General features: G+C 36.6%; 1 protein-coding gene across 1 annotated transcript in view; it reads left to right on the forward strand.

Moving 5' to 3' along the window:
* ANO3 (anoctamin 3) overlaps nt 1-23,407 on the forward strand; it is a 407,322-nt gene that overhangs the window by 221,082 nt on the left and 162,833 nt on the right. Inside the window, exons 4-5 of the mRNA XM_045557695.1 lie at nt 12,818-13,012; nt 14,069-14,140. Of these exons, the coding sequence (XP_045413651.1) occupies nt 12,818-13,012; nt 14,069-14,140 (267 nt within the window). The remainder of the gene's footprint in view (nt 1-12,817; nt 13,013-14,068; nt 14,141-23,407) is intronic.

Consider the following 23,407-nt stretch of genomic DNA (forward strand, 5'->3'; position numbering starts at 1 on the left):
ATACTACTATATTAGTGTTTCTTAAATAAAAGAAAGTATCAGACCACATTACAAAAGATTCATTGGCATAAAAACTTAGTAGGAGAGGTTTTTTCCATGCTATTCGTTGGATGTAGTATAGAAAATACCAGTTTGTCTTCAACTAAGGAGAACTGTAAAGTATTTTAGTAGTATTTCAGGGGACCTTGGGGAATTCCTCTTCAAAATAGCTTTTCTTTCCCTTGTCATTACAGAGTCCCAGCAAGCTAAGAAACTGGGTGTTATTCAATTCACAATTCTTTCCTGGCTCCCTTTCTAGTTCAAATTTTATTTGCTTGCTGAAATTAATGTAAAAGTTAAAAATGCTTATTTCTGTAAAACAGAAAGATAAAATCTCCACTCCTAGGTTTCTCTGAATTTCATGCATTCATCTATGTCTTATTTGGAAAGAAAGTATTTCACAAATTGCCTTGTTATTTCTGTTTCAAGATTCCCATTTCCCTCAAAGGGTATACACCTTATATCTCTTTTTGTTTTTATTTGAATTCATGTATTTGAAGAGTTCCTTAGACATTTGGAATTTATTCATTAAATGACTACAAAATTATATATAGCTAAAACTAATAAACCTGAACGATATGAGTGAAATGTAGCTAAATTTGTCTTAGGATAAATATTAATGACGGAAAGTATACCTTTTCTCAGTTTCATCTCTACCCACACCATGATGACCCTGATTCTACTCCATCTCAAAGGTGAAATTAAGATGAGTAACTGCAAGGCAAGAGTTTCCTTAATTGAATGCTGTATGTATGCATACATCTGCTTTATCCATTTCACCTTTCAACTATTACATTTGAAATGTGGTTTCATATAGAGAATCAGCATGTTAGGTGGGTAAATAGGGAGGATTGTAGGAGCAGATAGGTCTGCAGCTGTGTTTCATCTGTATTTTTTTCTTTAAAGGTATGGTATTTGCTAAGTGTTATTTATATTTCAGTGTCTGTAAACTTTGAGATGAATGGATGGTGTTTTAGGAATTTTTACACTAGTATAGATGCTAGAAAATGCTTGGAATATAAATCCACTTTCTGCCTATCTGTGTAACATAAGGTGAGTTACTTTTTCTCACTAGTCTTCGTTTCCCCACAGCCAACAGAAATCACAAGGTAAGGGGAGGCAAGATGGCGGGCTAGAAGCAGTGTGCACATGTCCCTCTCAAGGAGAGGATGGAAAGTTGCAGGTGGATGCCCTACAGATGGGCCTTCCTGAAAAGAGCATTGTGAATCATCAGAAAAGTGATAGGGGACATTCAGATTGAAGGGGAAGGAGACAGGGCGATCCACTGGGAAAGATCGGAAGGTGCCTGGGGGAAGCATCCACACGTGGAGAAGGACAGAAGGAGAGAGCCCTGGGGCTCCACGTTCCCCCAAAAGCCACTGCAGCCAAGCTGTGAGGGAGCCCCCACCACCACCTCAGACCTCCAGACTGATCAGAGAGCTGCGGCAACACTGCACCAGAGAGCAGGCACAGTAGGGACCTGGGTTACCGCAACTGTTGCCATTCTGAGAGCTGGACTTTGCTGCAGCCGCCTCCATATCACCCCAGCCAGCCAGGGAGGAAGCAGGGAGAGCAGATGCTCTCACATGTCCCATGATGGGGAGCCAAGCACCCTTCCTACCACAGAGGATCTGAACAGATCGGGAGCCACAGATGCCACCTGAGAAGCCCTGCAGCAGCTGCCTCTGTAGGACCTGGGTAGGAGCAGAGCCCTGACTGCCCAGTGGTCCAGCCTCAGGCCTTGCCCCTGCAATCCCCAAGCTGACACTTGGCCGCATAGCTCTGCACTCACAGTTCCTGTGCTGCTGCCACAACTCCACCCACAAGGCTCCAGCACTATTCCCAGGCACCATGGCTCCACCTCTGAGGTTCTAGCACTGCTGCTGGGCCTCTGGCCTGAGCTCCTAGGTTCCCTTGTGGGGCTCCTAGGCCCTGCCCCTGAGACTAGTGCTGCTACTAGGCCCTGTGGCCTGCCCCTGGGGCTCACACTGGCTGCCTGGTAGGAAATAGTCCCTGTAGCCCAATGTGCTGCCTGTGACCCACTAGCCTCGAGCTGCCATTGCATCTGGACCCAGTTGGAGTCAACACCCCCAGCCCTGACACCCCAGCCACTGGCACCAGTGCAGGGAAGCCCAGGCAGAGCAATCTCCCACAACACCAGCCTCTATGAGAGGGACTTGCCCAGCCCCCAATGTGAGCCTTCAAAAGCAGCCTGAGGAAAAATCCACCACCACACAGGAAGATCATTCAGTGCAGGCTTGGACTGTGACAATCACAGGGGAATAGGACAACACAGATCAGCTGCATCACAGGCTCTCAGTGCATTCACCAATCTCCTGCCAGGTCAATCTTCCAGAATAGGTCACAGAAGCACCATCTGGGGACCTCTCTTTTTTCTCATTAAGTAGCAAGTTCTGAGTTCCCAGAAAACGAGAGCAGGTGCACTGCAAACTTATCTGCCCTGAGCTGAGAGGAGGTTTCAGATGAGAAGAAATCAGCAAAGGAGGTGACCTGGCAACAGGAAAAAAAAAAAAAAAAGCTAGTTCAACACCCTCAAGAGATCACAATGAATCTACAGGAATGGACCTCAACCAAAAGGAAATTGTGGAAATGTCAAAATGGAAATTAGAATATGGATGTCAAATAAGATGCATGAGATTGAATAGAAAGTTGAAAACCAACAAAAAGAAGCCAAAAAAAGGTTTCAGGTGATCAATGAAAAATATGAAAAAGTCACTTAGACAACATAGGAAAGAATATAACAGAACTTAAAGAAACAAAAGAGTCATTTCGGGAATTTCAAAATACAGCAGAAAGTTTCAGCAACAGACTAGACCAAGCAGAAGAAAGAATTTTACAGCTCGAAGACAAGGCTCTCAAACTAACCCAGTCAGCCAAAGATCAGAAAAAAGAATAAAGAAGAATGAAGAATCACTCAGATAACTATGTGACTATGTGAAGTGAACCAATATGTGAACTATAAATCTCCTTGAGAAAGAAGAAGCAAGAGCAAAAAGCAAGGAAAACTTACTTTAGGAGATTATTGAGGAAAACTTCCTTGATATCACCAGGGATTAAGATATCCAGATATAAGTGGGTCATTGAACACTGGGAAGATTCATAGCAAATAGACATCTCGAAGACACATAGTCATCAATTTGGCCAAAGTCAAAGTGAGTGAAAAAATTCTACAAGCCACAAGAAGAAAGCAACAACTAAACTACAAAGCAAAACTCATCAAGCTAACAGCAGACTTCTCAGCAGAAACCTTACAGTCCACTTTTAGACTTCATAAACAGAGCAAATGTCAACCAAGAATTCTGTGTCCTCCAAAACTAAGTTTCATAAATGATGGAGAAATAAAGACTTTTCCAAACAAGCAAACACTAGGGGAATTTGTCACTTCTAGACCTGCCTTACAGGAAATACTCAGAACTGCATTATACATGGAATGACATAATAGACACCCACCAATGTAAAAACACCTGAAAGTTAAAGGGAAATATAAATTAAAACCACAATGATATACCACCTTACCCCTGTCAGAATGGCCATTATTAAAACGTCAAAAAACAATAGATGCTGGCTTGGATGCAGAGAGAAGGGAACACTTATACACTGTTGGTGGGAGAGAAAATTAGTAGTTTCCATAGAAAAACTATGGAGATTCCTGAAAGAAATAAAAGTAGACCTCCCATTAGATCCAGTAATCCCACTGCTGGGTATCTACCCAAAGGAAAAAAAGTCATTTTATCAAAAAGACACCTGCACATGAATGTTTATCATAGCACAATGCACAATTGCAAAGATGTGGAAACAGGCTAAGTGCCCATAAATTTATGAGTGGATTAAGACAATGTGGTACATATACACACCATAGAGTACTACTCAGCCATAAAAAAGAATGAATTAATGTTTTTTGCAGCAACTTGGATGGAACTGTAGATCATTATCCTAAACAAAGTATCTCAGGCATGGAAAACCAAATACCACATGTACTCTTTAACAATTGGGAGCTAAGTGACAGACACACACAGGCACAAAGTGATGTAACAGTCATTGAAATCCAAGAAGTGGGGAGGGTAGGATGGGGAGATGGGTAAAGATTTATAGGGTACAGTGAACTCTATTCTGGTGATGGGCACACTAAAAGCTCTCACTTAAGCATTATACAAGGTATCTATGTAGCAAAAACATTTATTCCCCCTTAATATTTTGCAAATTAAAAAAAATAAATGAAAATGAAAGAAAAAAATCACAATACCTACCTTGTAAGATTTATGGAAAATTAAATACACACATATCATATATAATATATCATAAATAAAGTACTATATATATGTAAATGTATATATATACATATACACATTAAGTATTATTGACTCAATAAGAGTTTCACAACACAGCTATAAAATAGCTTAGTCACTTAAGCATTATAATTGGCTAGGAAATACATGAAAACATGCTCATGTGCTGTAAAATGAAAATTAAAACAATGAGGGGTTTTTTTGTTTGTTTGTTAGCTTTTTATTTTGTCTACAGTTAAGCCAGCTGACACTATCTAGTGTTGGCCAAAGCATAAGAAAGCAGATCCCATCTTATGTTATTCATGAAAGTGTGAAAAGATAAAGCTTCTGGGGAAAGCAGTTTGGCATTATCTATCCAAATGATAAATATTCATGTCCTTCAACCCAGTAGTTGTACATCTAAGTATTTCCTCTTAGAGAAATACTCAATGTGTGCAAAAAAATGCATATGTGAGAATGCTCATAGCAGTATTCTTTTTAAAGTGAATTACTGAAGAATACTTAACATCCATTGACAGGGAATGGTCAAATAAATTATGGTTTGCCCATACTGTGGCATACTTTTTAGTATTTTGAAAATTCTTGGTATTGGAAGTCCTAGCCAGAGCAATCAGACAAGAGAAGGAGATCAAGGACATCCAAATGGGGGCAGAAGAGGTCAAATTATTGCTATTTGCTGACGATATGATCTTATAGCTAGAGAACCCCAAAGATTCTGCCAAGAGACTACTGGAATTCATAAATAAATTCAGCAAAGTCTCAGGTTACAAAATCACCGTATACAAATAAGTAGCATTCATATATGCCAACAGCAGTCAAACTGAGAACCAAATCAAAGACTCAATAACTTTCACAATAGCAACAAAGAAAATAAAATACCTAGGAATATATTTATTGAAGGAGGTGAAAGACCTATATAGGGACAACTAGGAAACACTGAGGAAGGAAATAGGAGAGGATGTAACATGGCAAACCACATGGATCAGCAGAATCAACATTGTTAAAATGTCTATACTATCCAAAGTGATCTACACATTCAATGCAATCCATATTAAAATACCAACATCATTTTTCACAGACCTAGAAAATATATTTTATGCTTTGTATGGAACCATAGAAGACCTCATATAGCCAAAGCAACCTTAAGCAAAAAGAACAAATTCAGAGGCATTAATTTACCAGACTTCAAGCTATACTACAAGGCTGTAGTAACCAAAACGGCATGGTATTGGCACAAGAACAGAGACATAGGATCAATGGAACAGAACTGAGAACCCAGATATAAAACCATTCTCATATAGCCATCTGATCTTTGACAAAGCAGACAAAAACTTACACTGAGAAAAAGAACCCCTATTCAACAAATGGTGCTGGGAATATTAGATAGCCACACGTAGAAGACTGAAACAGGTCTGTACCTTTCACCTCTCATAAAAATCAATTCACAATGGATAACAGACTTAAACCTTAGGCATGAAACCATAAGAATTCTAGAAGAAAATGTTGGAAAAACTCTTACAGGCATTGGCCTCGGGAAAGAATTTATGATTTTTGAAGAAGACCCCAAAAGCAATCACAGCAACAACAAAAATAAATAAGTGGGACCTGATAAAATTAAAAAGCTTTTGCACAGCCAAGGAAATAATCATTAGAGCTAATAGACAACCTAAAGAATGGGAGAAAATATTTGCATGCTATATATCTGATAAAGGGCTGATAACTAGAATCTATAAGGAACTCAAGCAAATCAGCAAGAAAATATGAAACAACCCCATTAAAAAGTGGGCAAAAGTCATGAACAGGAACTTTTCAAAAGAAGATAGACTAATGGCCAATAAACATGAAAAAATGCTCAACATCTCTAATCATCAGAGAAATTCAAATAAAAACCACAATGAGATACCACTTAACTCCAGTGAGAATGGCTTTTATCAAAAAGTCCCCAAACAACAAATGTTGGCGTGAATGCAGAGAGATAGGAGCACTCATACTCTATTGTTGGGACTGCAAACTAGTACAACCTCTATGGAAGGTAGTATGGAGATACCTCAAAGAACTAAGAATAGAACTACCATTTGATCCAGCAATCCCACTACTGGGTATCTACCCAAAGGAAAAAAGACATTTTATTGAAAAGACATCTGCACTCGAATGTTTACAGCAGCACAATTCCCAATTGCAAAGATGTGGAAACATCCCAAGTGCCCATCAATCTATGAGTGGATTAGTAAAATATGGTATATGTATACCCTGGAGTACTGCTCAGCCATAAAAAAATGGTGAACTACCTACTGTATTATCCTGCATAGTGCTGGAGCCTGTTCTTCTGAGTGAAGTATCACAAGAATGGAAAAACAAACACCACATGTACTCACCATTAAACTGGTACTAATCGAGCAACACTAATGTGCATATATGGGTAGTATCACATTCATCGAGTGTCAGACAATTGGGAGGGGTGGGCAAATTCATACCTAATGGATGCAGTGCACACTGTCTGGGGGTATGGCATGCTTATAGCTCTGACTCACATGGTGCAAAGGCAATTTATGTAACCAAAGTGTTAGTACCCATGTAATACTCTGAAATTAAAAGAAAAGAAAGAAAAGTCTGGGGTAGTTCTCCTTCCCTCCCTGCACAGTGGACACATGGCAACAGGAAGGGAGTGAGCTGCCCTGTGCCCTACACTGCCACTGCCAAGCCTGAAGTAATAGAGTGGAATGATGTTAAAAAACACAAATATGGTCACCTATCAGAGTCTGCATCCCAATGTCAAGAAGCTGCTGACATCCTGGAGCTAGCATTGTGAAGAACATTACATGAACTGTTGGATGTGAAAACTCTCACTTTTAAACTTTGGAGTATTAAGACTTTTATTCTGTTCAGTCATAGTACACAGACTTTACTCTCATTCAAATCTTCTGACATTGTTTGAAGTGAAGCAGTCTATGAATGTTAGCTGAAGAGATGAATGAAATGAAATAATATAGCATCTAGTTCTTTTTGCATAGCCCAAAGGGACCCTGTGCTGCTCCACTAGGGAGGAAACTTTGAGAAATGATGATTTGCTATAGTGTTTTAGCCTGTGAGAGCCTTTGGGACCTTCCTTGCTTCATTATGGGGTCACCTGTCGGTTGTTTTACCTGGGATGAATACCATTCCTTCAAGCAGTCCTACAGAACTGCAAGCAACAAGTTCAAGATCAGCATGAAATTGGAAGCACTGGACCCCTGGAACACCACATCCACCTGTATTGCCGTGTAAGTTGAATTAGCAGTTGCCTGCCTCTACCTGTACTTTGGTGACAGCAACAAGAATGACTTTGGCAGCTGTTTGATGCAGCTGAAATCTAGCCTGTTGGGAACTGTGAGAAGAATGTTGTAAGCTGCAGCCATTTCTGGGTCCATATATTAAAGAAACTACATTTCACTATGCCAACTCACGACCCAAGTTCCCTGCCAAAATAGAACCTCTTGTTTATGCTGGTCTGGGAAAATATAATACATTTTAAAGTGGTCAGGAAATAGCAGTCAGCATGTATAAATAGCTTATATGTGAAGAAAAACAGAAGATGAGAATAAAACCATTTCAATTACTGAAAATTCTACTGCCAAAGCCAATGACTAATCAGAGGAAAACTATTACACAACAACCCAACTAGAGTTAAACAAGTATTAGCAGGTATAAAAAAATACTTTGAATCATAGATTATAAAAGTCAGGCTAGAAATGCACAATAGACAAGAAAATGTGGAAATAGAATTGTCCAAACTCATGAAAAAAATTGAAGAAAGGCAAAATCATTTCAATTGAAGATTCGATTCCAAGATGGCCAATAGGACAATAGATTCAACTAAAAATATAATAAAGGAAATTGAGGAGGGAAACAAAAACAGCCAAGAGAATAAAAATAAATATTAGAAGAGATTTAAAAAAGTACCAAGAAAGAACTATTAGACAGGACATAGTCAACAGAGATCCAACATGTATATGTGTATGTGTGTATGCATGCATAATTGGAGCCCCTAAAATATAAACAGAACAATGGAACAGAATTAACACTTAAATAATAAAACTTTCCAAAAATTAATGAAGACCCGAACCTATATATTGAAAGGGGTTACCTTATTCCTGGGAAAATTGATATATTCTAGTGAACTATTACACTCAAAAAATTCCTCTAAACTTCCAGGAAAAAAAAAAGCCAAGCTTTTACAAAGGAAAGAAAATCAGGTTTGCATGATATTTCTCAACAGCAAAGCACAAAACAAGACAAAGTGGAGCTACATTTTCAAGAAATTTAAGGAAAGAACATGGGAGCAATAATTTTATATCTAGTCAAGCTGTTCTTTAGGTGTTGAGATTATATTTAAGGAGTTTTCAATGTGTAAAAACTCAGGGAATACTGTAACCCCAAACCCTTCCTGAGGAATCATTGAGAGGAAGAGCTCCATCCAACTAAGAGATGATCAGTCTAAGTCAAACAAAAATAGAAACAAGGGTAGAATAATACGTATCAGTGGGTCTGACGCAGAGGGAAACAACACAGTAATTTGGACACAGAAAGTTTAATGTAATTGTTAACTATAATAGAGGATTAAAGTAATTAGGGATTGGCTAGTGAAAAGGAAAGAGAATTCTAAAGAATATAGCAATAGCAGACAGAAAGAGAAGCCACTAACCTGAGGCTGAGATAGAGCACCCAGGAAAGAACCTTTCTTCCCTTTCTTCCCCAGGAAGTGGACACAGCCATGGCTCATGGGATGACAGAGATGTTACTGTGGTGGCGTGTTGGTGACACTTGCCCTCTATGATGCTGAGGAAAGCTCTTTGTTGAGAGATGTTTCTCTGGAAGAAAATCATATAAAATTTAACAAAATCCAAAACGCTATTGAGCAAAAAATAATAATAAGCTAGAAAGTGAGTAATGCATCCTTAACTTTAAAAAAATATATTTATACCTCTGTACTGAAGCCAACATTTTACTCTGTGGTTTAAAATAATCCTGTAGATTATTTATAACTCCAATATAATGGAAGAGAAACTCCCATTTACATTAGCAGCCAAAGGGTTAGATGGGAGACTACTAGATATGCAAAACTATATAAAGAATACTTTTAAATACCTGAACAAAAGCATGATCCATGGAAAAAAATCATAGAATCAACTTTGTCAAAATTAAGAACTTCTGCTCTTCAAAAGACAATGATAAGAGAATGAAAGTACAGGCCACAGACTAGGAGAAAATATTTGCATCTTACATAGCTGACAGCAATATTGCTCAAATTGATCTATAGATTCTGTGTAATACCTAGCAAAATCTCACCTGCCTTTTTTGCAGAAATTACCAAGTTAATCCTAAAATTCATATAAAAATACAAGAGGCCAGAACAGCCAAAGCACTCTTGAAAAAGGGAAAACAAAGGTGGAGGACTCACTTTTCCTGATTTCAAAACTTAATACAAAGCTACAGTACTCCAGACATTGTTGTTCTGCCATAAAGATAAAAATATAGATTAGTGGATTGGGATTAAAACTCCAGAAATGAACCCATCAATCTATGGTCAATTGATTTTTGACAAGGGCACCATGACAATTCAATGGGATATTCAACAACTGGTGAAAGAACAACTGGATATTCACATGTGAAAGAATGAAGTTGGACCCTACCCCCATACCATATACAAAAATTAACTCAAAGTGTATTATAGACCTAAAATGTAAGCACTAAAACTGTAAAACTCCTGGAAGAAAACAAAGGAGTAAATCTTCATGACGTTGTATTAGATAATGATTTCTTAAATATGGCACCAAAAGCACAAATGACAAAAGAAAAAATAGATAAATTGAGGTTTATCAAAATTAAAAGCTGTTGTATTTCCAAGAGTACCATTATGAAATTAAAACAATCCACACATTAGTAGACAATAGACAAATCCATAGAGGCAAAAAGTAGGTTAGTGGTTTTCAGAGACCAAGCTGAAGAGGGAATAGAGAGTAGCTACTAATAGATATGTGGGTTTTTTTCTGGAGGGGTGATGAAAATGTTTTAAAATTAGAGTGATGTTTGTACAACTGTGAATATACTAAAAATTACTGAATTACGTATTTAAAGGAGAAAATTTGATGGCATGTGAGTTATATCTCAGCAAAGCTGCTTTTTAAGTAAAAAAGAAATCTGGGATAGATTTATATGGAGTGAAATTAAAAGTATCTAAGACATACTAAGTGAGCAAATATATAATGTGATACACTGTATAATTCCATTTTTGTTAGAAAATCATTTCTATACATGCTTATGTATGTGAATATATAGACAAAGATCAGTAAACTGATAACATTTGTTTCACTTAGAGAGGAGATTGGAATTTAGCAATCAGAGTGAAAATGGACTTTTACTTTTTATTCTATTTACCTCTATAATTGAAAACCTTTTGAAGTGTGAATTTCTTTTTGTAATTTACTTGTGTAAAATAAATAGCCCAAAAAATGGATAAATAAATGTACCAGTTATAGAGCCTGACATGTAATAGGCACTTTGCATTAAGATATTTCTTTGCCCTGTGTGGTATGAAGTCTAAAGTCAGCACTGAAGTGAGGTGATTTCATGGTTTTATTCACATTATGCAAACAGCATACATATCTAATTGCTCAACTCAGGTGTCAATAAGAAACTTTCTAGGGAGTGATTCAGGATTAAGCAGCTTTATAATAGTTTCCATCTATGCAGGTAAAATGAAATGAGGGAATTGTGATAACCATTTTTTATGAAAAACAACACTTTATAGCTCTAAATTCTGTAGAGATCTCATAGTTGACCTAGTTCCCTTGTTTAACAAGTGAGGCTGTACAGCTCTGCTTTATAGACTTGCTGGAGACACTAAAGTTATTGAAAGAACTGAAAGTTATAACCAAACATTCATTCCACAGACATTTTCTGAACACCACTCACTCATGTGCCAGGCATTGGCAGTGGGCAATGGAGACACAAAGAAGATAAGAGATAAGCCTGCCCTTAAGGAAAGCACAGTGTCCTAGGCATGTGCAGCCTACTCCCAAATTTCCATTCATCCAACAAATATTTGTTGAGGGTCTCCCAGGAACCAAGCTATTTTAGACACAATTCTAGACACTATTCTAGACAATGCAGTAAATAAAACAAAACAACAAAAATCAGTGTCAACATGGAGCTTGAATTCCAGGGAGGTATACAGGAATAAACAAACTAAATAAGTAAAATATATGGTGTGAATGGGAGTGAGTGTTAAGAAGAAAATAAGAGAGTGGTGATTTAGAAGCTAAATTTTTCACAAATGATAAGAAAGAATCTGGCATTAGTAAATGAAAATGACAGCAATAAGTAACAGTAGAAGAGTAGCTTAATGACAGAGATTTGAAAACTTCTTTTTAGAAAGGAGAGATGAAAAAGAATGAACTGAAACAGGCAGTTAGGATCAAGGAGGATATCTACTTTGTCTCAAGCCAGTTGGACCTGAGGCTGTGGAAAGAAAAGAGCCTCCCCTGGAAATGGATGAAAGAGAAGCAGTGTCATTGGTGAGGGATGTGGGGCAGTGCTGGGTTTGGGTGAGATTATGGAGGAAAATGGATTATCCACAGAAAAAGCTGAAGAAGATACTAAGTGGGTTTTCTGATGTTTTATGCGAGTTCCCAGGGATGTACTGTAAGAGTCTGGGTGGGAGATGTTGTCAGAAATGGCAGTGTGCAGAGATGTTGAGGGTTAGAGTTCTGGGGATGAGGATTGACCTGGGATTGACATAATAGGGAGAGATGAAGATGGATGGTGACAGAAGGGGCGCCATTGTTTTCCTGAGTGTGCCGTGTATGGGGGCTTCTGCTTATGGAGCCCCAGTCCAGTTAAGGGGTGTTGTTATTCCTAGCAGGTGAGATCCTGCATGAGGGGAGTGACTCTCAACACTGAGCAAAGGAGTGCTTCTCTCTTAATCCCTGCTTGCTGGTCAGTTGTTGTAATATACTACTCTATCTCTTTCCAGCCTCCAGATCACTATTAGTACATTGTGTGTTCAAGGAGGTGGAGGGTAGAGAAAGAAGTGCCCCATTTCATAATAGTAATTTGAAGACTTATGCATTAGGTTTTATTTTATGTTTATGCTTGAAAACCTAAATGCTGTTAGGTATGTAAAGACAATTCAAATCATTATTGTCATAATTCCCCAAATGAACTTAAACTTCAGTTTCTTTTCTCACAGAATCTTTAAAAAGAATGGTGGAAGCTCAGACTGGGAAGGGAGGTATTTATTTCTCATAACTATTGGACAAAAATTTCAAACACTTTCCATGACAAAATACCAGCAAAACTAATTCAATTAGTTCTAATATGTAGGGTACTTTTCAGGAGTACTTTCCTGAAACAGCCATTACAAGAATTAAATTTTTTTGTTGACCTCTGCTGATTATTTCTTATTGCTAATATGTACTATTTTGGATTTTCAGGTATGAATATAAGCAAGAGTGAAATAACAAAAGAAACTGCACTAAAACCTTCTCGAAGATCCCTGCCCTGCCTCGCCCAGAGCTACGCGTACTCAAAGAGCCTGAGCCAGTCTACCTCACTCTTCCAGTCAACTGAGAGTGACTCTCAGGCTCCCACTTCTATAACCTTAATCTCCGCTGACAAAGCAGAACAAGGTGAGCAGCAACTCCTGTTTTCTTCTTCAATTTACAAAGAGTGAGCATTTCCAAAACATTCCTTCCTTCTCTCCTTTTTCCATTTGGCTAGTACTCATAGAGTTCTTCAGGAAGGAGGCTGGAATAGGAAGTACCAGTGCCAGTCCCCTGTACCAGTCAGATGAAAGGCCATTTGTTGGCCAGATGTGTTTTATTCCTTCCTTGCCTTGAAGGTAACCAATCCTGTGGAGTCTGGACCTGATGCTTGCTGCTTGCAGTGGAAGACAGACCCAGCTACATGAATCACTGGTGCATTTGCCACTATTTACATCCCTTTTGTTAATGAGTCCCATGCCTGATGAGAACTTAAAACTAGTATTCAAGTAGAAAATGTCAGCAATAATAAACTCAGTTTAAAAACAAAACAAAACAAAGATTTTAACTACTGGCAATAAAGCCATAAAGATGTGGTTGGACAAGTGTTGGCAACCAAGTCTTGCCAAGCAAACACTGAGATTTAGGTACGTACCAGCTAGATGCCACGTTAAATAAACTTTGTGGCTGCCCTTCGACATCCTTCTACACACTTCTGCCCATCTGAGACACACCACTATGCCTTAGGCAATCTCTTTTTACAACAGTCAAGAGTCCAAATATAACTGTGTTCCTTGTCATACTGTGGATGGAGTGTGTTTTTATTTTCCCATCCTTCTCTAGCTTTTTTCTTATGAGGAGAATGTATTTTCTTATGATTCCTTAGGCTGGCTTCTTTTTCTGAATAACCTGAAAATACCAAAATTCTTTTTGATGCTATTGCAAAATCACTACGTATTATAATCGGCTTATAGCCATGTTCAGTAAGGAAACTGGCCGGTTGTTCAAGAGGAGAAAGGTATTAAAACATAATATAAATGTTTTTCCCTTATTGAAAATGAAATTTTAAGTAACTAATTTAACCTCATTAACTTAAAAACCTTCTTCATGTTTGGAGATCGTTTGGATATCCATCACCATGATTATTTTCCTGTTGCTTTTATTTCCTGAAACTAAAGTATTTTTTTGTTTATTTGTTTCCAGTTAACACTGAGGAAAATAAAAACGACTCTGTGCTCAAATGTTCTTTTGCTGACCTCAGTGATTTTTGTTTGGGTAAGTTGATTTCCAATATTTCCGTTCTCTTTTTCTGCTCTTCAAAGCTAAGTTGTGTTCTTTAAACCTAGAAATTAAAAAAAAAAAAAGTTTGTGTTTGGCTTTAACTTGATAGGTCAATATAATATTCTGAAGTAAAAAATGATTAAGGTATTTATTGTACAGTTTGAAATTCAAATAATATAAGAGGATTTATAATGAACAACAATCCCATAACCAAAAAAAAAAAAAATGAACAATTTTTGCTGTAAGTCTTCTGAAAAGTTCTTTCAATTCTCTATGAATAAGAACATTTATATTACTATCTCAAGATTTATCAAATTTTGGCACTCAGAATTTGGAAAGTTAGTGACATTGAAAGATTCCATCCTAACCCTTCATTAGTGGGTAATATAAATTTTATTTATTTTTTTCCATAACAATGATAAACTTACTCAATTTCCTCTTTTCCCTTTTGATGTCATCACATAAAATTTGCTTTAGTAGAGCAAGATTTATATTTGGATATGTAGCTCACTGACCTTGCCCATGAATAATGCTTTTGAACTTGGGACTTTTCATTTCAGAAATTAAATAGAAACAAATTAAAGCCAGATTTAATTAAATAGTGATACTAATCGGCCCAAACACTAACTTTGTAACCTCAGAGTAAATTTATTTATAACCTACAGAAATTAATACCTGGGTTTTCAATAGGGAATACATTGCCTATATCAGGAGTTCTCAACTCGGGCTACACATTCAAATAACCTAAGAGCTTTTTAAACTCCCAGGATCTCAGTTCCAGAGAATAAGTTTAGGGAGTCTGGGGAGTGAAACTGGTATTCATCCTTTTAAGAATTGTTCAGGTAAGTATTAAGTGAGGAGAAGATTAAGAATTTCTGGCCTAAAAACTATATCATGGTTTTTCTACATGGGCATTGTTAAATTTTCATAATTTTTAAAACCATGAGCTGTGTTATTTATAATAGCATTCTGAATGACTCCAAATTAGTCATGTTTCTCATAATACTCTTTTTTGTGTGTGTGGCATAGAAACAGTGCTGGCTTATTAAGTTTCCTAATTAAAGAAAAACAGCCACCAGCAGGTTCAAATCGTTATACAACATCAAAAAGAACATTTCATCAGAACAAATACACTCAGAGTACAAAGGTCTTTCCTATAGTCATTAATTCTGAAGGTGATTACTAAAGGTTGAATATCCCTTATCCAAATATGTTTGGGAGCAGAGGTACTTCAGATTTCAGATTTTTTTTTTTTTGTATTTTGAAATATTTTCATTTTATACTTACTGGTTGAGCATCCCAAATCTGAAAATCTGAAATCTGAACTGCTCCAATGAGCATTTTCTTTGAGCATCATGTCAATGCTCAAAAAGTTTAGATTTTGGAGCAGTTTGGATTTTGGATTTTGGATTTGGGATGCTCCACCTGTCTCATCATTTATTTTCTGATAAGAAAACAAAAACCAAAGGCTGAAGTTTTCCTTGCCCCAAATATCCATAGAGTTGGTAAAATTTGCACAGCATCCTTCACTAACCATTCTCCCAAATTAGTACAAGTTAATAGTTTAACAATTACTCTAGTCATGCAAACCTTTCCATATAATTCCACGTATCTTATTTTTGACAACTTGCCACCCCAAATATTAAAAGCAATTTCTCTAAATGCTTAGTATAATTGGATGCTGTAACTCCACAGTTCTTTCTTCATCATTTTGGTGTGTCTCAATCATTTGATTTGTTAATACTTGATTTGTATTTATATTGCTCCAGGCATTGTACCTCACACTCAATATTTTAGCACCCCCTCAGCATCGGTCTATCGTTCATTCAAGCTGGAGAAAAACTGCTTCTGAAGACGTTTAAACACATACAGACGATGAGGTGTTTGCCTTTATAATGCAGGTGGAGGATGAATATTGAGCAGACTGTAGTATCACTAAGCATCCACCTGGATGTAACACGTGGCTGGGAAATACTCTTTTAGAGTCAGCTCCCTATCTATAATATAGATGTTTTTAATCACCTTTGAACAGAAGTCAAGCAACATAATGCCAAATATACCAAAAGTAAAATTAAACATGAGTAAACATTTTAGCAATACGATGTCTCTTTTAAACACAAAGAAATTACATTCTTTAATTTTGCTTTCAAAGTGTAGAATACCAGTTCCCAGAATTCGTTTGATTATTTCATGGGAAATCCCAAGTACCAATAGGTTTTGACACCTGATTAATGCATCTGATTAATGGGTTTTCTTGTTTATAGTCAACTACTTTGAGCTACCCCATGAGAATATTAATGCTGGGGCAGAGTTAACTGCATGTGGTCAGTGTTTCATTTAGGATTGATATTTCTCATTTTTCCAAATGAGAGCTATGAAGGACAGAATATTCATGTTTCTGTTGATTCAGAGCAAGAAGTTTCTACTAACATCACTTAAATTTACTAACATCATGCTATTGGGAAAAATAGCTATTGCCTAACAGGATGTGTATATATCTTCGATAAAGAGCTGTTTTCCCACCCAGATATTGGTCAAATCTTCATTCTTGTATCTATGAGGTGTGTGATTGTGGCATATTGCTTAACCTCCTTTTGCCTCAGTGATGTTATTTATAAATTGCGATCAACGATCCATTCTTTGCAGGATTTTTGAATTAAATGAAGGTGCGTAGCTCCATCACAGCTCCTAGCACATCATAGGGATTCAGCAAATATTTGCTCATTGCTTTATTCAATCACTCACTAAGCTTATCTTTCACACCAAATTCTGCTGGGCCCTGGGTTATCTACACTAAATAGCTGTTTCTGTCATCATCAAAATATGATTCCTATGGCAAAATGGAAAACCAATATTTTATTTAACTCTTTCTTATTATGCAACACTTTACCTGTCTTATCTCACTTAATACTCGTAACACTTTGGGTTAGGTACTATTATCAGCCCTTTTTCACAGACGAGGAAACTGATTTACCAAGAGATAAAATAACTTGCCAAATGTCACAGAGCTAGCTATTGGAAACTGAGATTTCAACCCAGGAGGTCTTAATCCCTAGCTTTCTCTCTTAATTACCACGGTAGGCACAGAGGCCTTTGGGGTGAAAAGTGGGTAGAGATTTCCATCTAACACTAGTTCTGCAAGATGTTAGTAAGTTTCAGGCAGGGAGCAAAAGATGGCAGGGGTGGGAGAGGTGGGGGGGGCAAAGCTGCATGGTAAAATATATTTGGAAAATGATTGGTTAAAAAAGCTAATCAAGTTGGGAAGTTTTGAATATCTTGTTGTTTGATTTTTTTCATTTATTCTAATTTACATCTTATCACCTATAATTCTACTTTCATAGAGCAGTTCACAAAGCCAGGACACTACTCCACCCCATCCCCACACCCACATATATATGCACATACACTCATACACACACTCACAAAATCATTCTAGAAAGTGCTGATTCATATAACACTGAATTTTAAATTCTGGTGTGGCAATAATCTTATCTCTTAATCCTGGAAGCCCCACTACCATTACCCATACTTTTTTCTACTCAATATGCTGGAAAATGACAAGGAAACAGAAATCCACATTAATAAGCAACTGATGCTTGATTCTGTCCATGCCCGTTACTTCTGTAAAATCACAGAAATGAAATAGCTGGGAGTGGTGGACACAGTGGCTCTTAACTGTAGTCCCAGCTCCTCAGAAGGCTGAGGTGGGAGGATCACTTGGACCTAGGAGTTCGAGGCTGCAGTGAACTATGATCATGCCACTGCACTGCAGCCTGGGCAGCACAGCAAGACCCTGTCTTAAAAAAAAAAAAAAAGGATGAAATTAAATTTACAGGGCTAATTAAGACCAGCATAATTTGAGTCCAGCCAACCAAAACATACATCTCTACTTAACCTTGTTATGAAATGAACAGTTTGCTAATGTTATAAAATGACTCCCTCAGGATATGGTTCCTATTATAGTTTTAAAGCATTTGTTTATGTTCTACAAGCTTAATAGTTTAACTTGGTGGAGTGTTCATTGGTCTTATTTCTTAAAGCAGTTATGGTCAAATGAGTACATGGTGATTTTGCTTTCATTCTATAACAATAGATATTCTCCACTAATTTTCATTATTTTTCCCAGTAGCATTTCATATTAAGATGGTGTAAGAAAGAATTTTCTGCTACTAATGTTCCCATCCTACTTAAGGATTACAGAAATAAGGGAATTACACTGAAAGACCACAATATTTTTTAGTTATTACAACCTCACAGTCACTGTAAATCTTTTCAATTGTTTATTGAACACTTTCAATAAATCCTCTTCACTCAATGTTCAGAATGTATTCAGGATTTGACTGCTGCTCGCCACATTCCCTGCTGCACCTTGGTTCACTCTGCCACCTGCTTTTATTAGTAGACTGGTACCATAACCTCCTATCTGCTCTCCCTGCTCAAATTCATGCCTCTTTATAATCTGTTTTCCACACAGCAGTTAGAAGACCCCAACAGCAATCACAGCAACAATAAAAATAAATAAATGGGACTTGACTAAATTAAAAAGCTTCTGCACAGCTAAGGAAATAATCAGCAGAGCAAAAAGACAACGTACAGAGTGGTAGAAAATATTAGCAAGCTATACATCCGATAAAGGGCTAATAACCAGAATCTGCAAAGAACTCAAACAAATCAGCAAGAAAGAAAAAAACCAAACGAGCTCATTAAAAAGTGGGCAAAAGACGTGAACAGAAGCTTTTCAAAAGAAGACAGACAAATGGCCACTAAACATATGAAAAAATGCTCAACATTGCTAATAATCAGGGAAATTCAAATTAAAACCACAGTGAGATATCACCTTACCCTAGTTAGAGTGGCTTTTATTAGAAAGTCCAAAAACAATAGATTCTGGCATAGATACAGAGAGAAAGGAACGCTTATACAATACACTGTTGGTGGGACTGCAAATTAGTACAACCTCTATGGAAGATAGTATGGAGATTCCTCAAAGAACTAAAAGTAGATCTACGATTCGATCCAGGAATTCCACTACTGGGTATTTAACCAAAAGAAAAGAAGTCATTTTATTGAAATGACAACTGCACTTGAATGTTTATTTCAGCACAATTCACAATTGCAAAAGTGGAATCAACCCAAGTGCCCATCAATTCATGAGTGGATTAACAAAATGTGGTATGTGTATACTAATACTCAGCCATGAAGAGTGGTGAATTAAGGCCTTTTGCAACAATTTGGATGGAACTGGAGAATTATCTAAAGAATGGAAAAACAAACACCACATGTACTCGCTATTCAATTGGAACTAACCAATGAGCATGCATTTGGATAGAGGATAGTAAAACTCAGTGGAAATCAAGCAGGGGGGAGGAGAGAGGGGGGATGGGTGAAAACCTACCTATTGAGTACAACGAACACTATCTGGGTGATGGGCACACTTATAATTCCCCACCTCCTCTTTATGTTTTCAGAGGAAGGGACTTTGTCAATCTTGTTGATACCTGTAGCCCCAGAAAGATTACTACCGTGTACATTGTAATCACTCAAACAATAATTTTAGGATTCATGACAGGACAGATGAATGGATGAAAGAGCATATTGACACATACACACACACATACATCTTTGGGGAGTCTGCTATAGAATCCACCTGTTACTTTGTTTTCTATGTCATTTATCGCAGTGAATTTTCTCACCTGTTAGGAATCAGTGCTTTGTTAATTTTCTCACTGAGGACTTGTCTGAATATGATCCTATTTTGCATTTAAATTGTGTTGACATAACTTTATGTAGAGCATTTAAAAACCTAGAAGTCATCACTCTTCTTAAGTAGTAGAATTACCTTTCTAACAGTACTCTTACATGAACTCCTCCCCAATAGTTATTTAAATGCTTCTTCCATTCTATTACTATCCTTTGGAAATGACTCTATTCACACTAAGTTCACTAGATGATGATAATTGCTATTTATATCCATCTTATTGATATTGCTTAGTATTAATACATACTACATACTGAATGGTAGGTAGACAGATAAATGGTGATTGGATGAATGTATGGAAAGATGGATGATAGATGGAATAAACACTGGCACAGTGGAAAGCAGTTTATTTGCAGGATTTGTTTAGCTGTGGGTTGGTTTGTTCACTGAGCACAGCTCCATCAGTACCCTTAGTGTGACTGGCTAGTGGTGGGGCTTTAAAGCAATGATAGTAGGATTATGGAGAGTAGGCAGCAGAGAAATCACAAAGAATTAATAAGTTTGGATCCTCATTATCATTATGTTCTAACCATTGAGCAAACCATATATAGACCATATATGAATTTACTCTTCACAAGAACATTTATAGGATGATAATTTTAATACTCATGAAATTTGTTACCAGTCAGAAAGTCAAGTTGCAGGTACCAACCCTGTCATTTACTACCTGGGTACGCACCATCTATACCTCACTTTTCTCATTCGTGAATTAGAGATATAAATATTAATATTTCATTTCTTCTTACATTGTAAACAGAGATTGAGCAGAATCACAGTGAGAGCTTTTGTGAGACTCAAGTGAGAAAATATTTATCAGAGATAACATACATTATAAAATATGAAATAACCTTAGGCCATTATTACCATTTTAATCTGAAGCCTCAACTATTCTGGTAATCCTTGAGCAATCTGTTGTTAGAAATGTATAGAATGGTAGCACAGTTGCACATAAGTGGTGGCCAACTAATAATCGACTCACACATTTAAAATTCTCCAAGAGTTACCTCATCCATTTCCAGATACTCCTGCAGTTACAATACAATATAACAAAGTAATAAAATAAAATGACATTATAATAAAAAAGAATGATTGAACTGGAATAATTTGGCTATTAAAATCGCACTCCCAAAGATAGCTATAAGGTCTATGTTGTGCTCATAGTACTCTGCTATATTAGTCAGTCCCTTTGAGTTTTGAGCTGATGCTGGTTTGCAAACAAAATTTGGAAGACTTAATGCATTCTTACTTGAGTCAACATAAGTTTTCATCATAAATCATACAATCGATGATTAGAACAAGGATTTGTAGATTAAATTCTAAATTTCTTGTTGGTTTACACAAGGTAACTACATTGTTTCCTACCTAGTTAGGCTTTAAAATGGAAAACAGGACTTTCTTGGTTGCCCCCAGTTACATGTTTTTTGTAGGTTTCTAAATACTAAAATTGTGAATTGAAAGCAAACAAAAGGAAGAGAATATATATTTATTCAGTACTTTATGTGTTCAAGTCACTTTACATAGATTATTCCACTTAATCCTTGGAACTACTCTATGAGAAGGTTTTATTATCCCAAATTGTGTGCAGTGGCTCATGCCTGTAATCCAAGCACTTTGGGAGAATGAGGTGGGAGAATCGCATCAGGCCAGGAGTTCTAGACTAGTCTGGGCAACAATTGCAAGACCCCATCTCTACAAACAATAAAAAGATAAATAAATAAGCTGGATGTGGTGGTGCGCACCTATAGTGGTAGATACTCAGGACGCTGAGGCAGGAGGATTGCTTGAATTTAAGAGCCTGAGGCTGCACTGAGCTATGATCATGCCTCTGCACTCCAGCCTGGGTGATCTGAGTGAGACCTTGTCTCTAAAAAAAAGAAGAAAAAAAATATAACTGACCCACTGCCATCAGCTGATAATTGACAAAATGACAGAACCAGGATTTTAATTTGGGTTTGTTGAAACCAATATTGGTTCTTTTTCCACTATATCAGCCTTCCTGCTTTGACATATAAAATGATTTTCTTAAGCTTTGAGAACCCCATTTTTTATGGATGTGTGTCTTTCTATCATTCTTCTACTGGACAGCAGCAAGAGTTCTATTTGGCATAATCAAAATTATAAAATTTCTCTGTTATCGCCTATTGCATAAAGATGTGTTTTTGTCTTTTGAAAGTCTGTTTTTCTTAATTTTTCACCTTCCTAAGATTTGAAGAGAGTATCAATTGTAAGAAGCATCATAAAATTAATAAGATCTTTTAGGAGAAACAGTTGTTACCATGTTAATTAAATACACGGACTGTTTACCTCATCCTGATTTCAGAAATGCTAAAATGTGGGAGGAAAGGCATCTTTAAAAAGAGGAAATATGATACATAATTGGTATTGTAATTTAGTGTTATTGCTTAAACAGTTCTTTTTATTTGAAATTTAATTGATGCTCTGGGCATATGTGAAAGAAATGTCTCATCACCACATGGGGTGGATTTCAGACAAATAAGGAGCTATTTCCTCAATAAGAACCAAAAAACATTCATAGGTTTCATTTGTATTTCAGAGGATTCCACTGGTTGAAGAAGAATTAGCTTCGTTAATCAAAATGCAATATGATTCTCTCCGTTTTTGGATCTCAGATGTTGATTGGCACTAAATACCAACTCTAAAAAATTCTACCATTTATGATACAAACAACTTTCAGGCAAGAAAAACAGAAAAAAAGTTGTGAGGTGGAGGAACTACTAATCCACAGTCAAAGTAGATAAAATATTTCACATTTTTTCATATTGTCATTTTTTTGCTCTTTGTCCTTACATTTACACAGTTTTATAAAGTTGCATTCAGAAGGAAAAGTATATTTAAAAGAAAATGTGTGAAGATTGCATTAAAACATTTTACTTAATATTATATTTTAAGAATTTCTATGTTAGTGTGCAAAATGAGCAGTTTAATGGATGCAAAATATTTCCACATATAACATTCATTCATCAATTTATTCAACAATTATTAAAGCTTACAATATACTAAACAATGAACTAAATATTGGAATTGTAGCAATGAACAGAACAGTCACTACACTAGTAGCATTATAGTAGGAGGAGATAGATATAACCATCTATCATCTCTTTCTATATCATAATAGATACAAGCACAGATAAATCCATATAAAATCATATATGGAGTTATTTATTTGTGTGTATATATGTATATATACAAACATCTATATATACACATATAGGCATATACAGCATCTATGTATTATATATCTATGCTATAATTGAATGCCAGATGCTGACATATATCTACATATGTAGCATATATATTATATATGTGTGTACCATTTAAAATCAGGTGCTGATAAAATTAATAAAAAATAATAAATCCTTGTGACGAGAGGGAGAACTATGGGAGATTCTATTTAGAAGTGGTGGTCAAGGAGAGATTCTCTGATGAGGTGACAAATTAGCAGAACCCAGGCTGAAACAGGAATTGAGCATTTAGCAGAGAGA

The sequence above is a fragment of the Lemur catta genome, chromosome 7, assembly GCF_020740605.2.
Source record: "Lemur catta isolate mLemCat1 chromosome 7, mLemCat1.pri, whole genome shotgun sequence".
NCBI classification, from domain to species: domain Eukaryota; kingdom Metazoa; phylum Chordata; class Mammalia; order Primates; family Lemuridae; genus Lemur; species Lemur catta.